This window comes from Capsicum annuum, chromosome 12, assembly GCF_002878395.1.
Source record: "Capsicum annuum cultivar UCD-10X-F1 chromosome 12, UCD10Xv1.1, whole genome shotgun sequence".
Taxonomy (NCBI): domain Eukaryota; kingdom Viridiplantae; phylum Streptophyta; class Magnoliopsida; order Solanales; family Solanaceae; genus Capsicum; species Capsicum annuum.
In genome coordinates, this window is record NC_061122.1 from 52,622,172 (window position 1) to 52,645,676 (window position 23,505).

At 38.1% G+C, this 23,505-nt stretch overlaps 1 protein-coding gene across 7 annotated transcripts in view; it reads left to right on the top strand.

Annotated features, from left to right (window-relative positions):
• LOC107850260 overlaps positions 1-22,553 on the top strand; it is a 65,160-nt gene extending 42,607 nt beyond the window's left edge. For all 7 annotated transcript variants that reach the window (XM_047401781.1, XM_016694666.2, XM_047401782.1 and 4 more), the window contains 17 exons: positions 451-1,095; positions 7,384-7,777; positions 7,950-8,092; positions 8,310-8,459; positions 9,232-9,441; positions 11,444-12,004; positions 12,085-12,144; positions 12,712-13,040; positions 13,157-13,580; positions 15,110-15,574; positions 17,923-18,039; positions 18,261-18,382; positions 18,462-19,191; positions 20,149-20,403; positions 20,618-20,800; positions 20,995-21,336; positions 21,488-22,553. In XM_047401781.1, the coding sequence (XP_047257737.1) occupies positions 451-1,095; positions 7,384-7,777; positions 7,950-8,092; positions 8,310-8,459; positions 9,232-9,441; positions 11,444-12,004; positions 12,085-12,144; positions 12,712-13,040; positions 13,157-13,580; positions 15,110-15,574; positions 17,923-18,039; positions 18,261-18,382; positions 18,462-19,191; positions 20,149-20,403; positions 20,618-20,800; positions 20,995-21,336; positions 21,488-22,237 (5,880 nt within the window). In that variant the 3' untranslated portion in view covers positions 22,238-22,553. The remainder of the gene's footprint in view (positions 1-450; positions 1,096-7,383; positions 7,778-7,949; positions 8,093-8,309; positions 8,460-9,231; positions 9,442-11,443; positions 12,005-12,084; positions 12,145-12,711; positions 13,041-13,156; positions 13,581-15,109; positions 15,575-17,922; positions 18,040-18,260; positions 18,383-18,461; positions 19,192-20,148; positions 20,404-20,617; positions 20,801-20,994; positions 21,337-21,487) is intronic.
• The last annotated feature ends 952 nt before the right edge of the window (positions 22,554-23,505 follow it).

Here is a 23,505-nt window from a genome sequence, read left to right on the forward strand (position 1 = left end):
CTTGATTCAAGTGAATTGCCATAATATTTAGTGAGCTACAGTTTATTGGCATACTGTTTACATTTACTACTTGGAGCCTTTCAACCGAACAATTCTGCACCTTTCATGTGCTTGTTTAACTGCTTGCCAACTTTTTATTGTTTTTTTAGAGAATGAAAGCATTAAAAAGATGTATCTGCTAATCTCATTCAGACCAAGCACTCTATGCCGGCTAGGAACTTGAGCGAGAGGCTCGGGAACTTGAGCGAGAGGCTCCTTAATGGCTCGGGAATGAAGATTAACTTTTTATAGAATCAAATTGGAAAAGCATTTTATTTTGATAGTTTCTTTGATACTGTTGATTGTTTCGTATCTTTTTTTTATTTTCATTATTCCATCTTGAGTTTTGGGGATTTTTTGTTCTGTAGAATCTGCATTGCTGGCAATAACCATAATCTTATTTTCCGACAGATAGTGCTGGATCAACCTTTCCTTATGGGAGTCAATGTTTTGTGGGAGTCACAACTTGATTACCACATTCGCCATAGTGACTGGTCGGATGTATCAAGACTCTTAGAGGTAATCCCGTCATATGCGTTAACCAGTGGAAGCCTCAGTGTCTGTTTGGATGGTATACGCTCTTCATCAGTTGACGAATATCTTCAGAAACCTCATGACTGTAGCAGTTACATATATTCTCTTGAAGAGGTGGATGCTGTTTGCGTGAATGTACCAAGTGTCCAAATATTCAGGTTTTCTGCGCACAGCATGTGCTCCATGTGGTTGCTAATGCTTATGGAGCGGGAACTTGCTAAGAGATTTATTTTTCTGAAGGATTACTGGGGATCTACTACAGATATTGTAGCTCTTCTTTCCCAGTCAGGTTTTATTTATGATGTTCATAAATCTATGCCGACTGAGTCGGCTGAGAGTTGGTCAGAATCTGTACTAGCTATTAGTGATGCCAGAACTCATCCAGATTCCATCCAAGCATTTCATAAGGTTATCGTTCACTACTGTTCACAGCACAACTTGCTGAATTTCCTGGATATTTACCTTGACCACCACAAATTGGCTTTAGATCACGAATCAGTTTCCTGGATGCAGGATGCAGCAGTGAGTAAACTCGATTTATCATTATGCGATAATATTTTACTTTGGCTTAGGTATCCTGTATGAATTTTCAATATGTGAGAACCTTAGAGTTTCAATCATATTAGTGATTGTTACTTGGCCATAATGGAAACCCATGTTCATATGTTTTCCACTTCTGAAAAGCTGAAGTGTTAAACTCTGACCGCTGGAACCATGCAATAGTGATAGACGCTTTTATATTTGTATAATTTATGATAATTGCTGTTTGTAGTATGTTAGTCTAGTGCAAGTTTAGCTGGAATAAGGTGGCTTGAGCACATGCTCTATAGGTAATGTTAATCAAGGCTTTCCTTTTTTCATGATTGTCAGAAAACGTTATTTTCATCTAGATACAGCTATGGACTAGCTTCCTCTCTCAAATAAACTGATATACTTATGTCTTAGTAAGATGTCTGCTTGCATTTTATATAAATTCTCACACTTTACTTTCAAAAATGTCCACCAAAAAGCCTGTAAATAAAAATGCTTCATGCTTGCTCTGGTAATATATTTGCCTGGGCAATGCTGTAGATGCTACTGGTGTAATTTTCTTCTTTGTGCAAGCAAAGCCAAGATGGTTCAGCATTTGCTTATTAATTTTGTTTTAATTTTTCATGATTATTTTGTCTGAAAAATGTTTTCTTGAAACTTCGTTCTTTTAGGTACTTTTTGTTGATATACTACCTTGTTAATAGCAAGTCTACTCTCGTCTTTCAAATTTAATATCATAGACCGTATGCACATTTTACTTAAGAATTTTTTAGTAGGATCTTTCACTTTACTTCGTTTCCTTTATAACTGAATCTGTCAGTGTCAAGTTATAACTAGATACTTGGCCTCTAAAAATAGTGCACATCACTTTGCAATACGTGTTTATCCAATTGGAGCCACTCAAAAAATAAACGGTCTACAACTGATCAGTCCATAACTTGGTTGATTTGTTCATTCTACTTTATGTAGTTTAGAAAGGAACCAAAGAAAATGGAAATTTGTTAGCTTGGTGAAATGTTTTGTAGAGTGATGAACTTGGAGAAGAAGTCATTTTTGTAATCACGCTTGTAAAGCGTTTCCCCATGTGGCGTAGAAGGTGTAACATTTCTGTTGCTCTTTTTCCTAGTGATGAATTGTTTCACAATCTTTTTGTAGTCCATTTGTTTTCATGCTGTTGACATAGTGGGTAAAGACACCGGGTCCATCTCTCATCTCTGTGCCAAAGCACAATTTCATGTTGGAGATGGGCAATGAAGGGAATTGTTCTATCCAAATCAATAGGCTCTAATGCAGCAGCCACAGTAGGGAATATTCCAAGGGTGCACCCTTAGTGAATTTACTCCAGTGGCACTCCTGTAGGAGGTTCATGCATCAGCATGTATCAAATGACAAGCTTCTCTCTTTTATTTTGGTACTCCGGGAAGCTGGTACTTTTTGAAAGAAATTTGGGCCTTCAGCTTCCCAGCAATCCAGATGGCTGTAGATTCTTCTTTTGAAGATTTCATTTTCATTTCATTAGAGCCCTCATTTTGTTTAATTTTTCTTTGACTTGTTTGTGGGAAAGGGAAAATCTGCATTTGGTTAACCCTTTCTCTTTCCTTTCACTTTGGTTGACATGTAAGTCTAGATGTTATCACACATATATCTGAAAATCAATTTGTGGTTCTCCAGCTCTCACAAAAGAACTCGTTTAACTACTCCGACAACAACATACCCCACATAGTCCTACAAGTGGGGTCTGGGAGGGTAGAGTCTATGCACCCCTATCTTGGGAGGTGGAGAAATTCTATATGATAGACCCTTGGTTCAAGGAAAAGCATTTCAAAACAGGTTGAAGAACGAAATAACGGGAGAGAAGAGGCCGTGGCAAAATACTATAGAAAGCATGTCAAAGCATTCTTAGAAAAAGGGAATGTAACTACAAGAAGATGGGATTTGGGTACAAATGGAGACAATGGATCTACTACTGCATCTCAACAATAAACTTCTCAGTCCTTATAAATGGCTCTCCAATAGGTTTCTTTAGCTCACAAAGGGGGTGGTGACCCCCTGTCACCATTCTTGTTCATACTTGTAATGGAGGGACTCAACAACATGATCAAGATCGCAAATAGAGAAGGCTGGTTAAGGGGTTTTGAAGTTGCTAGAACTGGAAGGGGAACTCTGGAGATAACCCATCTGCAGTATGCAGATGACACTCTTATTTTCTGTGATGCTGAAGAGGAACAACTCAGAATTTTGAGGTTGATATTAGTCATTTTTGAAAGGATGTCAGGTCTACACGTGAATTGGAGTAAAAGCTTCCTCTATCCGGTCAATGTCGTGCCAAACATAGAAATGTTGAAGGCGGTTTTAGGGGGTGAAGTGGGTAATCTGCCTACCATTTACCTTGGTTTGCCTCTGGGAGCAAAGTCCAAGTCTATGGAAATTTGGAATGGGGTGATTGAGAAATGTGACAAGAAGTTAGCAGGATGGAAATCTCAATATCTTTCTCTAGGTGGCCGACTGGCTCTGATTAATTCTGTGCTTGATGCACTTCCAACATATCTGATGTCCTTATTTCCTGTACTAACAGGAATCATCAATAGGTTGGATAGCATCAGGAGGAAATTTCTATGGCAACGGAACAAAGAAAGGAAGGGATACCATTTAGTCAAATGAAAGGCTGTGACCACTGAGAAGAGAACTGGGGGTTTGGGGATCAAGAACTTGAAAAACCAAAGTAAAGCTCTCAAAATGAAATGGCTCTGGAAGTATGCTAATGAAAATCATCAGAACCTATGGGGCAATGTCATCAAGAACAAATATGAGGAAGATGATAACTGAATGACAAAGGAAGCCACTACTCCTTATGGTGTCAGCATATGGAAGTCAATCAGAATGTTATGGGATGAATTCAAAGTCAACACCAAGATTGAAGTGGTAGATGGAGCTAAAACTATTTTTTGGAAGAATGATTGGCATGAAACAGGCAACATGGAAATCTTATTCCCAGACATATACAGTCTAGTTGTACATCAGCGAAGCACAATAGCTGAATTGTGGACACCTCAAGGGTGGAATTTTGAGTTTAGGAGAAATCTCAATGACTGGGAAATTCCTAGAGTTATAGATTTTTTCAGCACCATTTACCAGTTTGACGGGACAAGACATTCTTAAATGGCAAGGGAATAATAAAGGGACTTTCAGAGCAAATACAACTTACAGGAAACTTAACCAGACAAACCAGTAGTTAACTACTCAGATGGCCCTGGAAACTTATTTGGAAAGCTAAAATCCCACACAAAGTAGCCTGCTTTGTTTGGTTATTGGCAAAGGAATCTGTGCTGACTCAAGATAACCTGATGAAGAGGGGAATCCCATTGTGCTCTAGATGTTTTTTTTCTGGAGAAATAGTGGTTCATCTTTTTATACACTGTAGGGTCACTAGTCAACTATGGAGAATATTTCTCAATCTAAAAAATATAGCATGGACTATGCATGGGAAAATTACAGAGACTCTAAACAGCTCGGAAGAAGCAGGAGTACATGCCAAGAACAAGAACAATTGGAGAATAGTTCCCGTTGCTATCTGGTGGACAATCTGGAAGGAGAGGAACCTTAGAGTTTTTGAGAATGTAGAGAATAGTATGCAACAAGTAAAGCTGAACTGCATTCTGACTTTATGTTTTTGGTGTAATTAGATATACTCTAATGACACGGTCTTTATCATTGATGTCTTAGACTCGTTATAGGGATAGGTTAGAAGATTTAGAGCTTTTGTAAATATGGTTTTAGTACAACCCATGTACTGTCTTACAGAAATAGAAACAATTACCAATTTTAAAAAAAATAAAAAAAATAATATGATAATCAAAGTGCAATAAACCAAATATAGCATCAGATATCCAAGGACAAGAAACTACAGTATTAATACTACTGTTAGAATATGAGTAGGAATAGGAATAGCATATAGAATCCTACTTGGGAAAGGATTGTAATGTAGTGTCCTATTAGGAAAAGGATTGGAATGTAATGTCTATAATTAGGGCCTTAATGTAATCATATAGTTATAACAATTCAATAGTATTTTTCTCTTATATTTCTTCACATGGTATCAGAGCTTCCACAATCTTGGTAAAAAAATTAAAGAGTTTCCGCTGGCGGCTGGCGGCTATAATTCATATATGCTGCCCGTCTGGACAATGATTATGTTACCAAAAGTTGGGTCACTGACTGTCCGGTGACTACTTTTTCATATCTATTTTTCGTAGCATCGTGCTTCTTTTTGGTGACTATTTTCTCATATCTGATTTGCATTGCATCGTGCATCTTTTCGTACTACTTTCTCATATTTGAGTTGCATAGCACCGTGCATCTTTCTGGTGACTCAGATTTAATTTACATAGTTCTGTACGTCTTTTCGGTGACTCCTCAGATCTAATTTATGTGAGGTCGTGTCATCATTCCGACCTTGCCCATGTAATTTCTCTTTTTCAGTAGGGTCGTGCCATCATTCCAACCCTACCATATAATTTCTCTTTTTCAGTAGGATCGTGCCGTCATTCCGACCCTACCCATATTTTCTATTTTCCAATAGGGTTGTGCCATCAATTCGACCCTACTCATATAATTTCTCTGTTGTATCGTCATTCCAACCTTACCCATATAATTTCAATTTTCAGTAGGGTTGTGTCGTCATTCCTATTTTACCCTTATAATTTCTATTTCTCAGTAGGATCGTGTCATCGTTCTGACCTACCCATATAATTCTCTTTTTCAGTAGGATCGTGTCATTATTCCGACCCTACCCATATAATTTTTTCTCAAATGGTGACCACTTTTCAGCCATCAAATCTAATAATCTGGCGTGTGAGTATGTTCCGACCAGTTCTTCGGTGACTGTCTTGTTCAAGATCTACTATCTCTTGATTTCGAGATGACTCATATATTTTAACAAGTTTCCGACAATTTTCCAGCGACACATCGACTTTCTAGCGATGTTTACTACTTTTCGGATCACTTTTTTAGTTTGTTCCTTTTCAATTGAGGTTTCCCGGACGTCCAGAACAGCCCTTATCAGTTTTGTTGCAGATATCTTCACCAAGTCCCTCACCGATCCTCGTATTAGTTACATCCATAACAAGCTTGATACATATGTCTTCTATGCACCAGCTTGAATGGGAGTGTTAGAATATAAGTAGGAATAGGAATATCATATAGAATCCTGCTTGGGAAGGGATTGTAATGTAGTGTCCTATTAGGAAAAGGATTGGAATGTGTCTATAAATAGGGTCTCAATGTAATCATATAGTTACAACAATTCAATAATATTTTTCTCTTATATTTTTGAGGTTGAGTTAGACTCAAGATCCATTTCTTTATCATGGTATCAGAGCCAGACCCACCCAGTTCATTGTTTCCGATGTTGGGCCCCCCGTCTTTTATTGTCCACGCTCCAGATGTCCAGCCCTGGGCGTGCGGGGGGTGTTGGAGTCCCACATCGGTGGGTTAAAGAGTCCTTGGTTTCCTTATATGGTCTTGGGCAATCCTCCCCTCATGAGCTAGCTTTTGAGGTTGAGTTAGGCCCAAGGTCTATTTCTTTATCAACTACGACCACTAGTCTGGAAAGATAAGTGAAACAATGCTCTACTACCTAAGTACTAACCTTCCACCCTAATCCGTGTCCTCCACAACCTACCTATCTAAGCTCACATCCTCGTCAAGCTGAAACATCGTCATGTCCTATCTAATCAACTCTCCTTAGTACTTCTTTGGTCTACTTCCAGCTCTTCTGAAACCATCCATAGCGAACCTCTTACACCTCCACATTGGGGCATCTGTGCATCTCCTCTATTCTCCTAACTACTCCCAGGTGGTTTATATTAGGGAAGCTATATGCTATTATAAGCCTCCCTGGATGGTGGTGCAGTGCTTCAGGGTGCACCTGATCAGAGAGCTCCACTATTTTCTACTACGTGTAATATAAATCATGTCTAAATGAAAATACTAGTGGGAGGTCAAACAGTATGGTAGTTCTCAAGTCATTGACTAGTGGGCATCTAGTTACATTTTTCAGAATTTTCATTCCTTTTCACCTTGTTCCATTGAGGTCTTTTATTCCCTTCCATTCTAAGAAGCCTTAAATTATGCTTTGTCCTTAATTGCTGATTTCCTGTAAAAAGATTTATTGTTTTTTAGAACTGTCTCTTTTTGATTGACGATGTTACTTTTGAACTATCTTTTTTCCTGATTGATAACCCAATTCATTAACCTTGTTTATTTCTATATTATCATCAGGGAGATAACCAATGGGCCAAGTGGTTGCTGTTGCAACGGGTCAAGGGAAAAGAGTATGAAGCATCATTCTCTAATGCCCGTGCTGTTGTATCACATAATTTAGTTGCTGGTAACAGTCTCAACACCATAGAGATAGACGATGTAATACATACTGTTGATGACATCGCGGAAGGAGCAGGAGAAATGGTAGCTTTGGCCACGTTGATGTATGCTCCAATTCCAATTCAAGATTGCTTGAGCAGTGGTAGTGTGAACAGGCTATATAGTTCTGTACAGTGTACATTGGAGAATCTTAGGCCATTCCTCCAGCGCTTTCCTACTTTGTGGCGTGCACTAAATGCAGCATGTTTTGGACAAGATCCAACTTGCAGCAGTATAGGTCCTAAACCGAAACGTAAGTTGCTACTTTTCAATATCTCTAGGTTTGTGCCCCTAAATTTGCTTGCCACCTGGAAGGACCTCAAGAAGTTCTCTAGTGATGGCAATCACATAAGCCCAACCAAAGTTGCACTTTTATCGGATTATGATATATGATATTTTCCTTATTAGGTATGTGTCTTCTGCAGTGTTTGGTTATTCTGATTTATTAGACTATTTGAATTGGCGCGAGAACGTGTTCTTCTCTTCAGCACATGATACTTCACTCTCGCAGATGCTTCCATGCTGGTTCCCTAAGGCTGTCCGGAGATTAATTCAGCTTTATGTGCAGGTTGTCTATGAAACTTCTGTTGTTGTTTAACTTAGTCACTTGTACTCATTAAAAGGTTTCATGAGATGGAAAGCAAAATAGGATCTTCCAACTACTGTATACTATGGAGACAATAGTCAACCTTTGGCAGTTTCTAAGTTTAACTATAACAAACTCTAATAATCAAATTTGTTAATGTGCCTATTTCATGTTTGGTTGTGATATTCTGTTACGGTAGGGCCCACTTGGTTGGCAATCAATTGCAGATTTGCCGGTGGATGATCCCTCTCTGCTGAGGGACATCGTTCCTTCTGACATCAGTCCCTTGTCCTGGGAAGTTGCCATACAGAAACACATTGAAGAGGAGCTGTATGATTCTTCATTAAAGGCGAGTAATGCTTCTGTGATCATTTACTAATGTCAACTTCTTGAGATATTAGTGTCATCTCCCAATTGTTCTGCATTCAAGTCTCACTGCTACCTATGGTCAAAAAAAGATTTTACGTGCTTGCCCATAAAAGAACCAGGCCTGCTTGAGGCGTGCTTAATCCTCAGTGCAACTCAAGCGAGGTGCTTTCCATCACTTAATTGGCCATTTAGTATAGGTACTACATACAACTCAACGTTCACATGCTCTTATCTTAAGGGAGACCACTAAACAGTAAATATAGAAGAAGAATTGATCTACTAATGTTTAAGGAATCTTTATGGATGAATATATTAGTAATTGTTATGTGAAATTATAAATTTATTTTTATCACTAATCTGAATTAGAAATTTAAAATGTTGTCTTTTGGAACTTTTTGATATTGTTATTAGTTCATGTATTTTCAATTACTGGGTACGTTGTTGTTGTTGTATTTTCAATTAATTGCAAATTTTCAATGTTTTGCCCATATAATTATATTTAGTATGAAGAAAAATTTGTATAACACTCTGTAGAATCAACTAGGGAGATGTTTATTTTTAGTTGTGTAGTCTTGAGTTATTTAGATAAATTAAATAGTCTTCATTTCTTTCCTAATTTAGAATGTATATATGTGCTGTTTAAACATCCAATAGCTTAGGAAAAATCATTATGAAATAGACTTCTATTCTTTCTCCCGTGCATTCTCATCTATCATGTATCATCCCTAACCCAAGTCACTTTCTGGCTTTAGGAATCTAGAGTTGGAATTGAGCACCATTTGCATCGTGGGCGTGCATTGGCAGCATTTAATCAGCTGCTGTCAAATAGAGTTCAAAAGTTGAAGTCAGAAAGTTCACGTAGGCAGCATGAGAATCCAGTGCAAGGACAATCAAACATCCAGTCAGATGTGCAGATGCTTCTTTTACCTATTACACAGAGCGAACAGTTGTTTCTTTCATCCGTAAGGGATCATTTTCTTCTAATCAATTACCAAACTGGCATTCATCTTTTTCTAATTTCATTCATATCAGCCATATATCTACTTCTGTTGTCCTTTCATAGTCATGTGTGAAAACTGAAATACCTTGTTAGTATACAGGGAAAAATCTCCCTTTTAACTACAGTTCTTGAAGTGTTGTTTTGCTCTTTCAGCATCATAAATCATAGTAAAGTTCTAAAGGATCCTATTGTATAATTGAAAGAATTTTGAGAATTCTCATGTGAATGACTTCAAGATGCACCCACTGCCACCTCTGTGACAGAGCATGTTAGTGAAAATACTTGATAATAATAGTTCGTAGTTGGTTTCATTTGAATCAAAATTATAGTCAAATAGTTTTGCTTTCATATCTTTTGTCTTGGGTCTTTTTTCCCTTCGAGCTTCTTGTAAAGTATTTTATTTATGCTTCAAGGTAGTAAAAAGTAAGAAGAACTAACTATATGAGAGCTATCCTTAGATGAATGTACATTATGTGAGAAATAAAAGAGAAGAATATTATTGAATTGTTGTATCTACATGATTACATGGAGACCCTATTTATAGACACTACATTTCAATCCTTTTTCAAATAGGATACTACATTATAATTCTTTTCCAAGTAGAATTCTATATGCTATTTCTAGTCCTACTCAAGTTCTAATACTCCCCCTCAAGCTGGTGCATACAAGGCATATATACCAAACTTGTAATGGATGTAATTGATACGAGATCAGTGAGGGACTTGGTGAAGATTACTGCAAGAAAACTGGTAAGGACTGCTCTGACTGGGAGATCTCAGTTGAAAAGGAATAAATATATAAAGTGGTCGGAGAAGTAGTAAACGTCTAATTTCCAGAAACTAGTATAAAATATATGGTCATCTCGAAATCAAGAGATGAGTAGATCTTAAATAAGAAAGTCACCAAAAAACTGTCTTGAACATGCTCATGTGCCAGATTATTAGATTTGACGGTTGAAAAGTGGTCACAATCAGAGGAAATATTATATTGATAGGAAAATTATATGGGTAGGGTTGGAATGACGGCACGACCCAACTAAAAATTAGAAATTATATGGGTAGGGTCAGAATGATGACACAACCCTACTGGAAAAGAAAGATTATACGAGTAGGGTCGGAATGATGACACGACCCTACAAAATCAGATCTGTGGAGTCATCGGAAAGACGTACAGAATTGCGTAAATCAAATCTGAGGAGTGACCGGAAAGACGCACGGTGCTATGCAACTCAGATATGAGAAAGTAATCCGAAAAGATGCACGGTACTACACAAATTAAATATGAGAAATAGTTCGGAAAGATGTATGGTGCTACGCAAATTAGATATGATAAAGTAGTCACCCGAAAGATGCACGGTGCTACATAAATCATATAAGAGAAAATAGTCGCCGGAAAGATACACGGTGGCCCAACTTTTGCTAACATATCATTGGCCAGACGAGCGGCATATATGGGTCGGCTGCGGAAGCTCCTTGACACTCTGCCAAGATCGCAGAGGCTTTGATACCATGTGAGAAATATACGACAACATATCCAGTGTATTCCCATCTAGTGGGGTCTAGATGTGAGAAATATAAGAAAAGAATATTATTGAAGTGTTGTATCTACATGGTTACACGAAGACCCTATTTATAAATAGGTCACTATATTATGATTCTTTTCCAAGTAGAATTCTATATGCTATTCCTATTCCTACTCAAATTCTAACAGAAAGAACATAAATATTTAGAAGATGCACCTTCTCTATATGATGCTCTTTGGTTGAGGTGCACTTGAAGACCACTTTTTATTAGGCTGGACTACGAATTGCTGAAAGAAAAGAGTCCAATGATAAAATAGTCCATTATGTGTTAGAGACTTTTATAAAAGAAGCTGAATTGTACATGCAAGAACACTCAGACATTCTGATGATAACATGTTTTTATTTTTATTCCTCTTAAGCAATTGTTGGTTTCCATATTTAGGTTGTGCCCCTTGCCATAGTGCATTTCACTGATTCAGTGTTGGTGGCATCTTGTGTTCTTCTATTGGAGTTGTGTGGTCTATCTCCTGGTACACTCCAAATTGATGTTGCGGCTTTGAGAAGAATAGCTTCCTTTAATAAATCGGGCCCTTGTTCCAATCACCTTCAGCAACTTTCCCCCAGGGGTTCTTCATTTCATTCAAATACTCGTCAGAATAATATCACTGAATCTCTAGCACGAGGATTGGCAGATTATTATTGCCAGAATGATTGGTTCAATCAAACTATTCAAAAAAGTGGCCAGTTAACAACCTCTGACAGACAGCCATCTCGAGCTCTCATATTTGTTCTGCAACATTTGGAAACATCAAGTCTTCCTTCATCAGCTGATGGAGTGACATGTGGATCTTGGTTGTTAACTGGTAACGGCAATGGAGTTGAACTGAGGTCTCAGCAAAAAGCTGCAAGCGAACACTGGAATTTGGTGACAACATTTTGTCAGGCACATCAACTTCCTGTGAGCACTAGGTATCTTGCTTTATTAGCAAGAGACAATGACTGGGTATGAGCTTATTTACATCATTGCTGAACTTATTTGTTTTCTTGCTATGGACTATTTATGTGTGTTTCTTTTTTTGCCAGGTTGGTTTTCTCTCAGAAGCTCAAATTGGAGGCTACACCTTGGAGGCAGTGATGGAAGTAGTAAGCTTCATATCTATTATCACTGTTACGTTTCCCATGTTGGTGGAGCAAATGGGCTGTTGTCTCCTTATATGTTCTTGGGTAATCTTCACGTCTTAAGCTAGCACAAGGTGAGGATTGCGCAAGACCATATAATAGCACTGCCCATCCATGCTCACTACACCATCGTCACCTCTTGAACTGGCTTTTGGCATTGAGTCAGGCCTAAACTCCATTTTTTAATCATTTTATCAAGACCAGATCCATTCCAGTTTTGATAATTGGAATGGGCTTATCCGATGTTGGAGCATCATGTAATACTGTGCACGGTCCAGATGTCAGTCTTGGGCATGTTACAAGTCTCATATCAGTTGTATTGGTTTTGTTATATGGTCTTGGGCGATCTCTTCAAGAGCTAGTTGGGTTGAGCTAGGTCCAATGTCCATTTCTTAGCACTCACTACATATTCCCTTTGCTAAATTGTTACTGCTACAATTTTCTCCTTTTAGTTTTATTTTAGAAAGTGGAGAAGACCTTTTGTTGCTAACTCATAATTTCGCCTCACTTGATTTATCTGCTATACGTCAGGCACTAAAGGAGTTTGGTGATGCACGTCTAAAATCCCACATACTAACAATTCTGAAGAGTGTACAATCAAGGAAGAAATTTAGCTCTTCTTCAAGTTCAGATACAGGAGAAAAGAAGAATGGGACATCATTTCCAGATGAAAATATGTATTCACCTGCCGAACTATTTGGAATTATCGCCAAATGCGAGAGGCAAGCAAGGCCTGGAGAAGCTCTTCTCCTGCAAGCAAAGAATTTATGCTGGTCACTTTTGGCTGCAATTGCCTCCTGTTTTCCAGATGTCTCTTCATTGTCTTGCCTGACAGTTTGGCTAGAAATAACTGCAGCAAGGTTGCCATCATAACTTAGGTTTCTCTTAGATTAAATTAATTAAAAAAGTTCTACCTTCTTCTGCATACACTCAAAACACTTTTTGGAATTTTATTTCCCATGGACATCTTTTACAGGGAAACATCAGCCATCAAGGTTAATAATGCCGCTTCCCAGATTGCAAACAATGTCGGGGCTGCTGTGGAATCCACAAATTCGCTACCTGCATCTTCTAAAGCTCCCATAGTTCATTATAATCGCAAAAACCCAAAGCGTAGGCGGCTCTTGGAGCCTGTGTCAGTGCATTCCTTAGTTTTCACAATGACTGATGTACAAAAGGTAGACGGGAATGTGAGAATTCAAGACATGACTGCTGGAGAGGAATGTGAAAAGCAAGTTGATCAGGTCGAGAAAGTTTCACATGACTCCGATGAAGTGGCTGGTTCTTTGTCTAGAATGGTTGCTGTACTTTGTGAACAACATTTGTTCCTTCCTCTACTCAGGGCTTTTGAAATGTTTCTTCCTTCATGTTCGCTCTTACCTTTTATCCGAGCTCTTCAGGTATGTTGTACCATTGATGTCAAGCACACATACCTTTTTGAAATGAAGAAGCATTACTCCAGTATCTTCACACTGCTGAAAATTCTTTTAGCTTCAAATTGACTGGTGTTAAACGTCTCATCATTGTTCTTGCTGTCTTTCCTTGTTTGCCATATTGAAAGCACAATATTGGCAGTTGTAATGGTGCCAGTTGAGAATATAATAATTGGGTTAATAAAGTGTGCTCTGAACTTTTAGAGTAGATGGTCACACACTTTAACATGGTACCAAAGAGTGGTACCAAAGAAGGCAGAGATCCTGCGTTCGAGTCTCGTCGTCACCCTTTATCAAAACAATTGCTCATGTGCTTGGCCATGAAAAAGAACTAGGCCCGCACGTGAGAGGGCGTTGTCGAGAATATATGAAGTGTTATCTCTCACAACTTAGGGATCGTTTGGTAGGGTGTAAGAGTAGTGTTGAATAGGTTGTATTAGTAATGATGGTATTAGTTATTTTGAGATAATTTCTTATGCACTCTTTGGTTTTATGTATTAAAAATAACATTTATTGCATAATTTTTAAACAAATCCACAAATACGGTGGAAAGGATATGGAAAAGATTTTGAGGGACAATTGTGTCATTAACCATGATAAAGCATGCATTAAAAACCCCTGCATTGCTAATACCTTGGTTTGCCATGCATTAGTTATACATAACATAATACCAAACATAGTGTATAACTAATGCTTGGTAAAAATGTGTACGAAACAAGGTTTTAGTAATACACAAAGTTATTGACTACACTATTTTTTCTAATGCATCCTACCAAATGACCCCTTAAGCTTTTTGATGAGATGGTCATGTACTTTAATAGTGCCAAATACATCTTGGCATGAGTAGTTCATTGTACAGCTGCTCATGTTTTTTATATGTAGCCTAAACTATCGAAGAAAGACTACCAATTACCAGAACTAGGACATACTAAAACCCAAAGAACCTCTTCATCTCCTTGGGCAGTAACTAGCAATGAGTAACACCCTTTTGTTTCCTTAGATTGCAACAAGACAAACTTGCTCCGACTGACCTGACTAGCTGTTAACACTTCTCATTTTTTTTTTTCATTTTCCACCTTTTTTGTGTTACGAGAGAGCTGCATGCTATAGTTGTCAGGCAGATGATCAAGAATTTACTTTCTTAGTTTTATATAAAGGATTCCCTTTATTATTTAAAGTTATTATCTCATGTAACTCCAGACTTTAATATAAGAACAGAACTAAATGTTGGTGCACAATCTCATTAGCGTCTGGCAGACACTTAAATAATTAATTCTAAATCAGAACGGAAGTGTTGTTGCTTCCTTTCGTGTGTAACAATGTCATTTGTTTCTGGCAGATACCTAAATAAAAATAATACAACATCAGAGCTGTTCCTAGTGCGTATAACATTGGGTGTAACTAAGTCGTTTCATTTTGTAACACACACATATTTCGTGAATATAACAACAGTTGTCTAATTCCATATACCCCAAACCTTGCTGTTTCATTTCCAGGCATTTTCACAAATGCGCCTCTCTGAAGCATCAGCTCATCTGGGATCCTTTTCTGCTAGAATTAAGGAAGAATCTCATGTGTACACACAAGCTGCAAAAGAAGGGAAAATTGGATGTTTATGGATAAGTTCTACTGCTGCAAAAGCTGCTAATGCGATGCTCTCAAGATGTCCTTCACCTTATGAAAAAAGATGCTTATTACACCTCCTCGCTGCCACTGATTTTGGCGATGGAGGTTCTGCAGCAATATCTTATCAACGACTCTACTGGAAAGTAAATTTGGCAGAACCTTCTCTTCGCAAAAATGATGGCCTACATCTTGGAAACGAGCCCCTAGATGATGCTTCACTTTTAACAGCTTTAGAGGAGCATGGACACTGGGAACAGGCACGCAATTGGGCTAAGCATTTAGAGGCCAGTGGTGGGTCTTGGAAATCTGCAACACACCATGTTACTGAAACACAGGTATTCCTCTTTCTATTTAGGGCTCTCTTTCCTCTTGTCAGTTTTTAATTCAAACATCATTCTTCTAGAGCTGGTTTTTTTCTGTGAGTTAGGATTTTCTCCGTGGCTGTGTTCCTTTTTTAAGGTACATTCAATTAACATCCGCAGCACAAAATAGCTAAGCAATTTTTTTTTTTGGAAAACTTTGTTCTGTTTCTTTCCCAGATCAACCATCCTTGTAGTTTGTTCACTGTATAACAATCCTTTTTACCTAATAATAATTTCTCTATTCGACTGCCTGCACAATTATAGCCTGTTTGGCCAAGCTTCTAAAATCAACTTATTTTGAAAAGTGCTTATTCTAAGAGTGCTTTTTGGAAAAGCACTTTTGGTGAGAAGTAGTTTGTGTTTGATCTACAAATTTAAAAAGCACTTTTGAGCAGCAATAGCAATTAGTATTTGACCAAGCTTTTTAAAAGTGCTTTTAAGTGCATTTTATTCAAAAGTGCTTTTAGCCTTTCTAGAAAAAGTGCTTTTTGGAGGAAGCTACTTTTTTAGCTTCCAAAAAACAACTTCTGCCATTCCCTAGAAACACTTATTTCTCTCAAAAGCTTGGCCAAACACCTCACTTTTTAAACATAGCACTTTTTAGAAAAAAAAATAAGCGCTTTTGGGAAAGAATAAGCATAGCCAAACAGGCTATTAGTCCATTTTCCAAACTACCCTTTTGTGTCCTATAGCATAGGACAAAGGATTCATTTCAAGTGTTTTCTTTATTGAGTCGGTGAAGACATAGAAGTTCTGATGCGCAATAGTCTTACATTGTGTCATTTATCAAATAAATCTCTTACATAGTATCAGAAGCAGATTTCTATGGTAATAAATTGATTCAAGATGAAAGGAGCTATTTCACGCAAAGAAAGGATATAGGAAATCCTATGCTTGCTTCTCTCGACCGGGGGGGGGGCAAGAATATAGTAAAGCGGTACTGATTTTATTTCTTGACTGACTGATGAAAGAACAAATGTATGCATTCACATGAGTGGAATTTTAGAAAAAATTAACCTAGTGAAATGTGCTGTCCGCTTCTAATTTTGGGGAAAATAAAAGATGCGAGACATGATTAGACATGGGAGTCGATCTAAGATTGTGATGGCTTTTACAGAGAGTGGTGCATCTCTGTCTCAGCCATTTTTCTGTTAGTTTAAGCAACACTATTCTAGTTTGTAGAGACATCAAAGGTCTCCTGTACGAATTGGGGAAAAACATCGAACTCTATGCTCTAAAGTCTTATTTGGCTTAAAAGTCAGATGAGACTTTTGTTAAAGATCTTCATGATGACATGAACATATGGAAATACTTCCAAAAGAAAAGGATGACTTTATTAAAAATGTAGAACAACTTGTATCAAATATCTGTTTGATCATAGTTCAGTATGCTATTCAAAATTAAATCAAGTCAATGTCTTTGGGGTCGAGGGCAATGGGAAAAGGACTATCTTGCTTGTGAAGATCACTTATTTCTTATATTAATGAACTATGATTATGCGCCTAATGTTAGATGCAACATTTTCTGTACCACATTCGGAACTTGGAAGTTAAAAGCTTAAATTGCTACTGAACGACCACGTGAATACAATTGTAATACTAAATGCTGGATGGGCTATTTAAAACAGGAAAAAAAGACTTGTAGAGCATTAATCAGTCAAATTCTTAGAGAAGTATCATGGACAATACATGTTCCATCAGAGACAAACACTAGGTGAAAGGTTCATGGTTCAATGAAGTTGGGTTGAACACCATGAGGTCTCCCAACAGAGACAAACACTAAGTGATTTCTTCCCATCTTTTCTAGCCTTGGTGGACAGAGTTACCTGGTGCCTGTTGCTGGTGGGAGGTGGCAGGTATCCCGTGGAATTAGTCGAGGCGCGCGCAAGCTGGCCCGGACACCACGGTTATCACACAAAAAAAAACAATACATGTTCCATAATTCTTACTTTCTGAATATCTCTTGTGCCCATGGTTCTTAATTTCCTCGGCTCTCAGTATTTTGTCTTAAGGTCTTTTAACTATAATCTACCTAGAGATATCATTGATCTCCATCTGGACAGTGTCATGTCATACGTGCTATCTTGGGTGGTGCAATTTTTTGTTCCTTTGGTGTTTCTTCATTTGTATGATTTCTATTATATAGAAATTATATAATGTATTTACCTTATCTAGCAATCTGCTGTTGTTATTTAAATATTTGTCCATACTTTATCTTTTGTATAGCTTTTTCATTGTAGTTGAATCATAACTGCAAACTATTTATCAATCTGTTCCTCTTAGTCTCTCCTTCTCTCCCTGTGTTTTTGTTCATGCATGAAGGCTGAGTCCATGGTTGCGGAGTGGAAGGAGTTTCTTTGGGATGTTACGGAAGAAAGGGCTGCTTTATGGGGTCACTGCCAGACTCTCTTTCTTAGATATTCCTTTCCACCATTGCAGGTACTTTAGTTACATTGTGAGACAGATTTGACATCAACCTACCCTTCTGTTTTGTTTATTTTCAAATATGCGAAGTTTGTTCTCTATTTCTCTTGCTGTTAGTTGAAAAGATTTTTCTTTTTGGGTGGGGTGCTGGTTTGTATGGATGCTTTTTCACGTGATTATTGCTGTTGTGACTTATTTAATTTCCTTATCCGGGTGCGGTGAACCTTTATGTGTAGGCAGGATTATTTTTCCTCAAGCATGCAGAGGCAGCGGAGAAAGATCTCCCAGCCAGAGAGCTTCATGAACTATTGTTGCTTTCTCTACAGTGGTTAAGTGGGATGATTACTCAATGCAGTCCGTAAGTGTTTTACTGGCTCCTCTATTTACCATATTCACTTTTAATACCTCTTGATATGACTCTTGGAAAAATGTATCAGGGTTTGTCCCTTACATCTTTTGAGAGAAATTGAAACTAGAGCATGGCTACTGGCTGTTGAATCAGAGACTCAAGTGATAAGCGAGGGAGAGGTTACCCTTTCTAGTCGTGAACCTGCAAATTGCAAAGGGCCTAACATTATTGACCGAACTGCAAGCATTATTACGAAAATGGATAACCACATTAACTCAGTGAGAATCAAATCAGGTGAGAGGAACGATACAAGGGAAAGTAACCAATCACATCTCAAGACCTCTCAGATATCAGATTCTAGCTCAGGTACCATTTTGGGCAGTGCAAAAGTTAAAAGGAGAGCCAAAGGTTTTGTGCCCTCAAGAAAGTCTTTAGCTGATCCAGTGGACAGAAGTAATGAGCCTGAAATTGGCTCCTTTAATACTAATATGAAGGAGGATTCACAGCTACCTGATGAAAACCTTAAAATAGAAGCAACTTTCTCGAAGTGGGAGGAAAGAGTTGGACCTGCAGAGCTAGAACTGGCTGTCCTTTCACTTCTGGAATTTGGACAAATTGCGGCTTCCCGACAGCTTCAACATAAATTATCTCCAGATTGCATACCACCTGAATTTAAACTCGTGGATGCTGCCCTAAAGCTTGCTGCAATTGCCACCCCAAACAACAAAGTATCGATATTGGTGCTCGATGGTGAACTTCGTTCTGTTATGCAGTCATACCATCTTTTCCCTAGTCAACACGTGATTGATCCTCTCCAGGTACCCATTTGGTTGTATCTCCTCTGTTTATTTTTTTTAGGTCCAGATCGGTTAGGTTGACACAAAAATATATTTGACCGTCCTTCATATCCCTCTTTCCCTGATCATTTCTGCATTGACCATTCGGACTACTATACAATACTTGGCATTTATCAAATTGCTCTGAGGTTCCAGAGCTGGAAGTGCGCATTTATTTCAACACGAAAACTGGAAGGCTCGGTGATGAGAGCGGAAGGAGGTGGGTGGAAGGAGAAAAGGCGAAAAAGGAGGATAGAGGAAGATCATATGTTCATCTTGGCTTACCTCTTTCTACAATGAAGGGTGTTTCGCTCAGCTTATAGCTGGTCAACTGGCTTATAAACACCTTTTGGCTTATCTACTCGTTTGGTAAACATTCAAAGTACTTTTAAGTCAAAAGCCATAAGTTGGTCACCCTAACTTATGATTTTCAGCTTATAAGCACTTTTAGTTTGTCCAATATTTTTTCATTTTATCCTTAATTTTTTTGTCTTATTTATTTATTTATTTTTTTAATTATCAAAATACCTTTTCCAAAACAAAACCTGTAACCTCCTCTCTGTTCCATAGTCCTCATTAGTCCTTTTCCTTACAAAGGTACTTTTAAATTTATAATGTTTTGTAAAAAAGATTAAAGTATATTTTATTCATTTTACCAAAAGAATAGCTTATCAACATTTTTTTACCACACACATCAAGTGGTTATTATTAGTTTCAGTTGTAATCCAAACACATAACTGCTTTTTTTTAAAAAAAATAATTTCAGCGCCTTAAGGTGCTTATCAACACGTAATGTTTAATTTGACATTCTTTCAACTGGTGCTCCACCTAACATTAAAATGGGCCACACTTGTGTTATGTTGCAATTTATGATCAAACTTCGGTTTAGCTTTTATCATTTGAAATTTCAGTTGTCCTTGATTCTTTGCTTCACTTCAGGTACTGGAAAGTTTTGCATTACTCCTAACTGAAGGTAGGGGACGGGGCCTTTGCAGGCGAATAATATCAGTTGTGAAGGCTGCAAACGTGTTGGGTCTTTCATTTTCAGAAGCATTTGAAAAGCCTCCTATTGAACTCTTACAATTGCTTTCTCTAAAAGCGCAAGATTCTTTTGAAGAAGCGAAGCTCTTAGTTCAATCACATTGTATGTCTGCAGCTAGTATTGCTCAGATTCTTGCTGAATCATTTTTGAAGGTACATTTTCTTTTGTTCTTGATTCTGCCGAGAGCATGTGGACAGACTCAAAATTAAAATTCCTGAATATATGGTGGCATCAAATTTGAGCATTTGTAGAAACTTGTTAAGTTACATTAGGGCTTGTTCAGTAACAAAGCTATTGTCTATATGAAAAGTATGTAGTTCAGGTTGTATATGATTCTCTTTGTTTACAAATGTTATCTCATCACAGGGTTTGCTAGCAGCTCATCGTGGAGGTTACATGGAATCTCAAAAAGAGGAGGGACCTGCTCCGTTATTGTGGAGATTTTCTGATTTCTTGAAGTGGGCTGAGCTTTGCCCCTCTGAACCAGAAGTTGGCCATGCTTTACTGCGTTTAGTTGCCACTTGTCAAGGAATACCGCATGCCTGTGAAGTAAGTGTATCCTCATTTAGATGATTATCCATTTGTCAGCATCATGAAAGCCCTGTTCTGTATACCATGGACTTACTAAGTTAGTGTTTGCATGTTCAACATAAGTTGGTAATGTGGGAGCTATTTGCTCTTCGGTTTTTTGTATTACAGCCTAACTGAAGTCACATCCTTTCTTTGCAAAAATTGCTCTTCAGGTTGAGCTTCTCATTTTGTCGCACCACTTCTACAAGTCCTCGGCATGCCTTGATGGAGTTGATGTTCTTGTAGATCTTGCGTTCAAAAAGGTGGAGGCTTATGTATCTGAGGGTGATTTCCCATGTTTAGCTCGCTTGATAACCGGAGTGGGGAACTTCCATGCACTTAATTTCATTCTTGGTATCCTCATTGAAAATGGTCAGCTCGATCTTCTTCTTCAGAAGTTTTCAGCTGCTGTCGATGCCAATGATGGCACTGCCGAGGAAGTAAGAGGATTCAGAATGGCTGTTCTCACATTACTCAAGCAATTTAATCCCAATGATCTCGATGCATTTGCCATGGTTTGTACCTGTGCAATTTCATGTCAATAGATGCTTTATCCTTTCCCTTACCACATTTTGCTTTCTCTCCCAAAATTGTTTTCATTTCCTCAAAGCAGTAAAAATGCACCTTTTGAGAGTAAATAACATGAACCTCTTTATTTCCCCTTAGGTTTATAGCCATTTTGATATGAAACATGAGACTGCTTCTCTTTTGGAGTCACGAGCACAACAATCATGTAAGGAGTGGTCCCTCCGTTCTGACAAGGATCAGACTGATGAGCTCTTGGCTTCCATGCGGTATTTCATTGAAGCTGCTGAAGTTTACTCTTCAATTGATGCTGGAAACAAAACACGCCAAAGTTGTGCACAGGCGTCACTTCTCTATCTTCAGATTCGGATGCCGGACTTACACTTTATTTATCTGTCTGAAACTAATGCACGGAGGGCACTGGTCGAACAATCCCATTTCCAAGAAGCACTAATAGTTGCTGAAGCTTATGGCCTTAACCAGCCAGGTGAATGGGCTCTAGTACTTTGGAATCAAATGCTGAGACCAGAGCTCGTCGAACAGTTTGTGGCTGAATTTGTTGCTGTGCTCCCCCTTCAACCCTCAATGCTTCTTGAACTTGCTAGATTTTATAGGGCTGAAGTAGCTGCAAGAGGGGATCAATCACAATTTTCAGTGTGGTTGACCGGGGGAGGGCTCCCAGCTGAATGGGCGAAATATCTGGGGAGATCATTCAGATGTTTGTTGAGAAGGACTAGGGACTTGAGGTTGCGATACCAACTGGCAACCATCGCAACAGGGTTTACGGATGTGGTTGATGCGTGCAATAGAGCATTCGATAAAATCCCTGAAAGCGCTGGACCTCTTGTCCTGAGGAAAGGTCATGGAGGAGGTTACCTTCCACTGATGTAATAAGAGACCTCTTGCAGTTAGTGGCACCATATACAGTTGTATATTATATTCAGTTTGGTATTTTTGTCAGCCAAATTTAGCTTTAGTAGGAGGCAGCCTGAATTCTTGAAGACACAACAGGTGATTAGGTTCTGATGAGTTGATGATCTGCAAATTTTGGCATCCTTTTATTTGTTCATTTGCACAACTTTGTTTGCAGCTGAACTTAGTGCAGTTTTGTTGTCTAAAAGAGATGTACATTAGAGGGCATGTAGTCATGTACCATGTTGTACAATTCTTTTGTTGATAAGCAATTTAAATGGGTGGGAGTTCTTTATTTTGTGCTCTATTTTTGTGAGTTGGAACAAGTTGTACTCTATTTATGTACCTGAGGCAATCCAATTTATCTCGGCCTACAAAGAGATTTTGTCAAAATCTTAGTAGCTAGTTGTCTTTTTTTCGTAATGTGATCTCTTTTTTAGTTAGCTAGTTGTCAAAATCTTAGTAATAATAATTTTTTTCGTCAAGTCATTTATTGTTTGCTTGATATGCGACTAAAATTCCTCTTATTTTCTCTCTCTTTTTTTTTTTTTTAAGATAAGAAAAGAGATAATAAGCCTGTCAATGTTGAAGCTTCCGGTTTTGGGCAGCTGTTAGGAATTAAGACTGCCCGTACATCTGAATGAAAGGTCCATCTGAATGAAAGCCATCAGCTTTGAGTACTACTTCCGCAAGCACTTAATACTGGATCATATTAGTTCTCCCATGTCAAGATTTTCCTTGTCTAGAAAAGCCAAAAGCTCTTGATTTAGGGATTTCAATCTAGTTTGGTCATCTAAGTTTGCATCCGTACACCTAATGTGTATGCATCACAGTCTGAGTGTATATATTTATGCTAATGGGTACGCATCATAACATGAAAGAGAAGTAAATACAATGCTACTCCACTGTCCGAGAGAGGACGCTGAATTACCAATTTAGATGTTTATAAGGATGTGGAACTTGTATTGCTGTTTCGTCAAGTCATTTATAACCAAAAAAGTTGATAGGCTTTACATGGGAGGATATATTGTTAATCTCAAATTTGAGGCACCTGCATCTTTGTGGAGACACATGATCGACATGGGATTACCCATTAGTTGATTGAAAAGAAAAATCAAGATTAGCATTTCTAATCAAATTTTCAGTAACCTAGGCTGATCCGACCCCTTCGATTATTTTTCTGCTGAAAGGTATTTACTGCTTTTCCAGCTCTCGAAACTATTATCTTGCTACAATAAAGCAAGTTT